The sequence below is a fragment of the Echinops telfairi genome, unplaced genomic scaffold, assembly GCF_000313985.2.
Source record: "Echinops telfairi isolate 266 unplaced genomic scaffold, ASM31398v2 ScPeMD7_11;HRSCAF=52, whole genome shotgun sequence".
Classification (NCBI taxonomy): domain Eukaryota; kingdom Metazoa; phylum Chordata; class Mammalia; order Afrosoricida; family Tenrecidae; genus Echinops; species Echinops telfairi.
Window position 1 is genome coordinate 34,044,611 of NW_022103908.1, and position 8,237 is coordinate 34,052,847.

The 8,237-nt window shown below is 50.8% G+C and overlaps 1 protein-coding gene across 2 annotated transcripts in view; it reads left to right on the forward strand.

The window, feature by feature from the left end:
• The first annotated feature begins 331 nt into the window (after nt 1-331).
• The window catches only part of CNMD (chondromodulin), a 31,122-nt gene continuing 23,216 nt past the window's right edge, over nt 332-8,237 (forward strand). For both annotated transcript variants that reach the window (XM_045287144.1, XM_004707910.2), the window contains exons 1-3: nt 332-447; nt 860-1,000; nt 7,743-7,883. In XM_045287144.1, the coding sequence (XP_045143079.1) occupies nt 376-447; nt 860-1,000; nt 7,743-7,883 (354 nt within the window). In that variant the 5' untranslated portion in view covers nt 332-375. The remainder of the gene's footprint in view (nt 448-859; nt 1,001-7,742; nt 7,884-8,237) is intronic.

Below are 8,237 nucleotides of genomic sequence, written 5' to 3' on the forward strand. Positions count from 1 at the left end.
CAAACGCCCCCTGAAATTCTGAGAACCCTGGATGAAGGAAAGAGCCCAGGAAATTTTCAGGAGAGCCAGTCCCCGCCCCACTCATCAGGATTGCCGGGACAGCATTTGGAGCCCAGCACACCTGAGCGAGCAAGGAATCCTGGCCTGGACTGCAGAGGCCCAGCTAATCGGCGGCTCCGGGGCCGGAGCGGGTAGGGAGTGGGGGAGGTGAGGCACTGGAAGGGGTGGGGACCTTCGGGTTGGCCCGGGAGGGACGGTGTCCGGTGTGTGCGTGCGTGGGTACCAGGCGTTGAAATGCCCGCCCCGTCGGGGCAGCAGGACAGAGCCCAGGGCGCGCGCCGAGCCTCCCTGGGTCTGGATCTCCCAGTCGGAGCCATGGCGCAGAACTCGGACAAAGTGCCCATCGCCCTAGTGGGGCCTGACGACGTGGAGTTTTGCAGCCCCCCGGTGAGTGCAGCCCCGCTGGCTTAGTCCCCACACAGGGCCAGGTCGCTTGCGGGTCTGGACCCACTGCGGGGGTGGGGTGTGTGTGTGTGTGTCAGAGATTGGTACCAGCGAAGAGGTATTGATGGCGAAGGTGGGGGGGAGGGTGCAAAATGGTGGGCTCCCCTGTGTTGGCGGCGTTGGATGCGAGGGCTCGCGATCCACAGACGGATGCGGAGGGGAATGGTCCTGAGGGGCGCCTTGTGGCCGGCCAGGGGTGCAGCTCTGGGGCGGGGGTGGGTCGCGCGGTCACATCTGAGTCCCAGGGACCTGGGAGGGAGGAGGAGAAGCGCTGAGCAAAGGGGTGCCCTTGATTCCGCGCGGTGCGGGCGGTGTGGACGCGACCCTAGACCCTGGCCTCTCCGCTGGCCCGCAGGTGTACGCCCCGGCGACCGCGAAGCCCGCGGGCCCCGCGCGGCTGCTCCAGGCCGGCGCCGTGGTCCTCATTTCCGGAGCCGTGCTGCTGCTCTGTGGGACCATCGGCGCCTTCTACTTCTGGAAGGGGAGTGACAATCACGTAAGTCCCGAGGGCGGCGCGGGGCTGGGAGGCGCACAGGCTGGTGCGTGCCCTGGGTCTCCCCAGGATCCCCCCCAGGTTGAGCCCCAGGGCTCCCCAGAGGACTCTCCTGCGCCCCCATCGCGGCACCTCTCTGTGTCCTCTCCCGGGAACCCTCATCCTCCATCCTGCTGCCGCCCACCCCGCTCCCCTGCTTTCTACGCTTAACAACTTTGTACGCAAGCAACTTCGTACACAGGCCGGCGGGATTTTAAAGGGTGGTGTCAAAGTCTAACCCCCAACCAAACTCATTGTCCCGGAGTCTATTCCCATTCAAAGGCACAACCCTGCAGGAACAGAGAGATGTCAGCCTCTTAGCTTTTCCAAGGCTGCCATGTCTTTGGAAGCAGACTCCCACCGCTGAACCAAGGACGTTTCCGGTAGCAGCTCAGTACTTAACCGTTGTGCCACAAGGCTCCATCAAAACAAACCCACCACTGCCATCGCGTCGATTCTGGCTCATTAGTGACTTGATAGGACAGAGGAGAATTGCCCCTTCGAGGCCACAAATCTTTACATAAGCAGACAGCCACATCTTTCTCCTTCCTAGCACAACTGGTGGATTCGAACTACTAATGTTCCACTTGGCGACTCATTGCCTAACCCACGATCCCACCAGGGGTCCTTAGAATATCATGTAGTGGCACGTGCATCTCGACTCTCAAAGGCCTTTCCCGCCTAGGAAAGCCTGGGAGCACAGGAACCTAGTCGCTACCTTTCAACTCCCTCGAAGCTCCTGGGAGTTTCCGAGACTGTAACTCTACAACACTTCATCTCTCTTCCATGGAGCTGTTGGTAGTTTCCAATCGCTGACCTTGTGGTTAGCCCAACGCGGAACCACAGCCACCAGGACAAAGCTAGTGGAGGAATATTCAAGCTCCGATAAACAAACTCACTGCCTTTCCATCGATTCCGACTCGTAGCGACTCTATAGGACAGAGTAGAACTGTTTAAAGTCGTTTGTTTTTCATAATCTCACTGACATATAACTCACCTATCATACATTTAAATAGTTCAATCACATTCATAAGAGTGGTGCAACCGTCGCCATAATCAATTCTGGACCATTACTTTTCACGGAGTCAGGAGCCTGGTCTTTCTCTCCAGGAGTGTCTGGTAATTTCCCACTGCTGATCTCCCACCACACAACCGCCAGGTCTCCTTGCAGAAGAATATTAAGACCCAGCCATTAGAGAGGAATCTCTTTTTTTTTTTTGAGAGGAATCTCTTTCTGGGAGATTTTGTCATATGTTTTTAATGGCTCTGTGACCTCTCCAGCAAAGCTCCCTTTTCTGCAGTGCTTTTTTTTAAGCCTACCTTCCTTAAAGGTGGAAAATGGCATTTAAAACATGTTCTGACCTGGTCACGTGCAATTTAGTGGTCAGTGTTTCACTAACTGCTCTGCTGTCCTTTCTTTGCATGTAAACCCCCAGGGGGCTCTCAGGGAGTAGGGAAATAAATGCGTCCAACTTCACTGGGCAGGATTCCAGTGCGTTCTCTAAAGACTCTGCATTTTGTTCACCTAGGTAATGGGAGACATTGTCTCCTGATGACCACGTGCCAGGTCGGGTATAAGCTTCTTTCTACTAGTGGAAAATAATTCCATGTCCAGGGTGCACACAAAGGGCTCTTTCTTAATCACTATCCTCATAGGCTCTGTTGTCTGCTGCTTCCCCCACCCCCTCCCACCACGAAATGCAGCCTGAGTGCATTCCAGTACTTAGAGATAATGGTGCCGAAAGCAATTCAACCATTTTACACATCACATCTTGCGCAGTCACTGCACAATTTGTATTTTTAACTCAAATGCCTAATGTAGATAAGCATGCCACTTAGCTGAGTCTGGTTGAGAGACTATATCAAATTTGCAAGCATTGATTTGTACGATCGGGATTGCTCAGTAGTTTGTGTATATTTGAAAAATGCCTTAATGTATTTGTGTTTTAAATATAGAAGCTGGGCCAGATGCTCATATCTGAAGCCCGCCGATCTGAACACGAGAACGATTTCACTATCTGCATCTCTGTTAATAGTGGAGTTGAGATTGTCATCCTTTGGGAACCCTGGTGGTATTGGAATGTAAATGCTATCCTTTGATAATAAAGCCGCAGTGGAATAAGCCATTTGAGGGACAAAAATAGCTTTGCCTTTTGGGGGGAGCTAAGGATTTTGATCACAAATACATCAAAATAAATGTCATTTGGCATTTAATTACTCAAGACACAGAAGGAGCTGACAGGCTTTTAGAAAGCAAGACGGACCGTTCACACGGAATGAAGGGAACTCCTTTTACCTTATTGTACTCGACTGCAAGCTGGGTGGTGGTTTGGTTCAAAAGAGCAGAATTAAGAGTCCAAGAATGCCGAGGAATGGAGACTCACCTTTTATTGCCGACAATCAGAGTCACTGCTCCTTGCTACACCTGCAGAAGCACGGAGAAAACCATGGTCATTTCCACCCGCCTGGCCCCACCCACAGATCTCTGAGGTCCATCCATAATATCCAGGTCTGGGAAACATAGCACAAAACACTACAGAGGGTAGATTTGCCACTATCTATGCATAGCCTGCTTTTCCTGCATCCAAATCTAAATAACCCAAATAAAACCTAATCAAAAGAGGTAAATCTCTGTCAAACAGGAAGCTATTCCCCAACCAAATGGGTTATCCACACCGGGTGTGTGTGTATGTGTGTGTGCACCTCTGCTACTTATATTGGCTCATGGAAGAGAACCAGCAGTAATTCACCTGCTTTCCCCCCTTCGATGGGCCATTCCCCCACAGGATTCACTTGAATTTACTTGGAAGACAATGAAGCATCGGCGTGCTAATAATCGGGGGGAAATTGACTGGGCTCCAAGATGAGGCCGCTTCTCATCCATATTACTGTAAATGGAACAAGGCATTGAAATATGGCGAATCCCATCAAGATGAAAGAGCAGACAATCCTTGCCCTCTGGGCCGAGGGGAGGGGGGTTGTTGCCTGCAGCCTTTCTTCTCCGATGGGACTTACTAGACCCATCTTTCCAAACACTGTAATTAATCATAGAGAACCCAGGCTTTATTAAACACTCATTAGCAAATATCCGTGATTGTAAAAGGCACCATACTGAGCAGCATTTTGGAAAATAGCAACTTCATTGCGCTTGGATAGAAATAGCTTCAGGTGCCAACCGTTTCTTCGGCTGAGAGTAGATAATGCGATTGCCACTCCACTAGTCCAGCCTCCTCCTGAGCTCTGGAAGCCAGTGTTTCAGCAGTCACTGCAGATGGGCCACCCATTGCTTTGGAGGGGCACAAGCCTCTCACTGCTGCCCCCTGCAGATGGGGCACTGATATCTAAGATGGGCTAATGTTGCCTTCGAGAGCATGCAATCTCTATCGAGGGATCCTTTGCCTTGGGGGGTGCAGGGGAAGGGAGGTAGTTCCTGGGTGGTACAAATAGGCAACACACTCATGTCTTAACAGTGAGGTTGGAGGTTCCAATCCACCCGGAGATGCCTCATAAGAAAAGCCTGGCTATCTCCTTCCAAAAAAATCAGCCACTAAAAACCCTGTGGAGCACAGTTTTACTCCAACACACATGGAGCTGCCACGAGTCAGTCGGTTTGATGGCACCTGGTACTGGTTTGCTGGGGAAGGAGGCAGCGAGGGGTGAGGGTGGAGGAAAGTGTCTTGAGAATTACAGCCCCTTTTCTGGTCCTAAAATCACGCGAAGAATTTAGAAAGCGTTCATTTCTTAGATACAGTGCTACCTTACTGGTGAATGCTTGTGTACAAGGCTTCACAGAGAGGAGCCTTAGGAGGTGCAGGGGTGGCTGGCCATGGGAACCCATGTGAAATACTGACCACTCAGCCAGCCGGGACACCACACCAAGCCTGCTTCTCAGCCTTACCTGTAGAATTGTAGAAAACACTGGCTCAGCCAAAGGAAACGGGGTTCCCAAGCTTCTGCATAAGGACCACCTGAGGTGGGAAGACAGCTGGAGCTCTGCTCCAGCTCCAATTCAGACCTTCTAGAAGGGGTTGTGGTGGCCAGCCCAGCTTGGGAGGCCAGGAGTTGCAGGACTTGGTAGTTCTCCGAGGAAGGGAGGGGAGGGGAGGGTTGAGAGATGGCTGAGTGGGAAAACCAGTTACTGCCCGGCTCCATGGAGCCCTGGTGGCATAGTTACCCATTGGGCCGTGGTTCACAAGATCTGCAATTCCAAACCACCAGTGGCTCCTGAGGAAAAAGAGGAGGCTTTTTACTCCCGTAAAGAGTTAGCATCGCAGACACTCACAGGGCCAGTTCTACCCTGTCCTGGAGGGTCTCGGTGAGTCGGCTGACTCCTGGCCCTCCGTGCAGGTCGGAGCAGAACTGTGCCCCATAGGGATTGCAATGGCTGTTTTTTTTGAGGTACATGTTCAGGGCCTTTCCATGCCCACCACCTGTGCCTCTGGGCAGACTCAAAACTTCAATCTTTTGATTAACTCTTTGCACCATCTAGGAAAAGAGGATGCCAATACAAGGATACTAAAAGTAGGAGCAGAAATCGGATCTGATATGAGGGCTTCAAAGAGTTCATGGGAAATGGAATTGAAAGTCATATAGGGAAGAGGAGGAGCAAATATATGATCGTTTCCATATATGATCAATAAAAAAGTTTTCTAATGAATAAGTTTACTGCCATCGGGTCAATTTGGACTCAGAGCAATCCTATAGGGCAGTGTAGCTCTACCTTTGCAAGTTAAAAAAATTTTTTAATTGGTTTTGAAAGGAGGAAAAAATGTTTTCATCTGCATGATCCACAACAAAACAAATGTACTGCCATTTATTGATGCTCGATTTTTCTCCCTCAGAGTAACTGGTGTTTTGAACTCCTGACCACCAAGGCCCCTCTTTCTATGCCCCCAACACACACACACACACACACACACACACACCTAGAAAGATCTACCTTGGCAGCATCCTGTCCTCTAGCCTTCTGCCCTTTTCAGGAGCACTACAAAATATATATATTTAACTCCTAAAAGAATATCTAAGCTTGGCGAAGCCCCCGGAATCATCTGATTTAGTGATCAACTTAGAATAAAAAGAAAATTTAAAGGGGGACAGATCAATTTTTCCTAACACAAACGAACTCGGAAACCCAGCACATCAAGCAGATGGAAGAACCACGCGCCTGTGGTTGAACTGTGAGACGCTGGGAGAAGGGAGCCTCCCGGGCCCTCCTGCTTTCCTTCTTACCTTCGCCTCCAGGCCACCGAGGGGCACCTAAAAGGTCTGGGGACACCAATAAACATCAGACCCTGTGAGATCGGACATCTTCACTGTCCTCTGCAGGCAGCTGCCAGGAGCAGTGCCAGTGAGTGGTCTCCTGCGCCGTCTTCCACGGAGCTGAGCCCCTGCCACACAGTTCATCCTAACACAATGTCCCTGTCCTGTCATTAAAAAGAGACTCCCTCCTTTGAGCTGAAACAGGTGTGCAGGTGACCTTGTTCTCTCAAAGTGCAGCTGTCTGTCGGGCATGTACTTGGACATGTCTTCAGGAGAGACAATCCCTGGAGCAGGGTGTCAGCTTCTTAAAGTGGAGGACCAGCAATAAGAGGGGAAGGGCTTTGCGGAGCTAGATTGACGCTGTGGCTGCAACAGCGGGCTCAAACAGAAGAACCACTGTGAAGATGGCGCGAGGCCGGGCAGGGTTGTGTTCTGTGTACAGAGGGTCGAGACGAGTTGGACTTGAGCAACAACAGGCGGCCTATCTGTGCAGTCTGCATCCTTCCTGCAGGCCACACTCTGCTCAGACTCGGCCACAAGGAAAAGTCCTCCTCCAACGAAGGTGCTTTATTAGCAACGTGGCTCACTCCCCCGGCTGCTGCGCCCAATTAAGCTCTAGAAAAGAAACACCTCTGCCCAAGGGCCACCATCACCAGGCCCAAACCACGCCCACTGTCATCAAGGAGATTCTGCCTCACAGTGGCCCCATAGGACAGAGCAGAGCAACCCCTTTGGGTTTCCGAGAGTGCAACTCTTTATAGGAGCAGAAAGCTTCATCTTCCTCCCTCTGAGGAGCTGGTGAGTTCGAACTGCTGGCCTTGTGGTGAGCAGGCTGATGTGTAACCCTCTATGCCACCAGGGCTCCTCTGTCACCACCAGCCTCTCACAAAATAAATAGCAAAGGCCATCCAGTCTATTCCAACTCATGATAATCCCATGTGTGTGCCAGGGAAGAATCACAATCCATGGGGTTTTCAATGGCTTTGGCCTTTGGGAGGTAGATGGCCAGGCCTTTTTTCTGACGTACTCCCAGAGGGGGTTCGAACCACCAACCTTTCAGTTCGTAGCCACACATAACTGTTTACATGACTCAGGGACTCCATTCCCAGCCCTAGAGGTTATGATCTGATGAATCCAGGATAAGGAAACCCAGACAACATCGCTAAAAATTCTACCCAGAAACGTCTAAGGTGTAGCCAAGCTTGTGAATCATTAAGCTATTTCAGATTGTATCAGGGAGCACCGGAGGTTTTACTTTTAAGGTATTTTTTTATCACTATAAAATGTTTAGTGTGTGGATGAAGTCCTGGTACATGAATGTGTAACGATTAAGGATGCTTCAGTGTCTGAAAAATATGGCAACTGCCTCCCATGCTGCAGGCCTTAAGGATCAGCCCAGCATTGCTCAAACAAGAAAGGCGCCGCTAACACTTCCGTTCCCTTCCAGATTTACAACGTCCATTACAGCATGAGTATCAATGGGAAATTACAAGATGGGTCAATGGAAATAGATGCTGAGAACAACTTGGAGACCTTTAAAATGGGAAGTGGAGCTGAAGAAGCAATTGAAGTTAATGACTTCCAGAACGTAAGTCTATTTCATGCATTTAGAGAGTTTAACCAGGCAAGCCTGGGGACTTTTCTACGGTCAGGGAGGAGCAGCTTTCTCTCGCAGCGCCAAGCTGGGAATGTGCTTCCTGCAGCTGATCCACATCGAGCGCAGCCCATCGCTGCAAGAAAGGAACCCGCTTTGGCCTTTACAATTCCAAAAGAAGCAACCCCTTGGCAGAATGACTGCAACTCCATTTTCCCTAATGTTGTGAATAACAGCCAAACCACACACGCACACGCACACGCACGCACGCACACACACACACACACACACCCCAGAATGACTGCAACTCCGTTTTCCCTAATGTTGTGAATAACAGCCAAACCACAC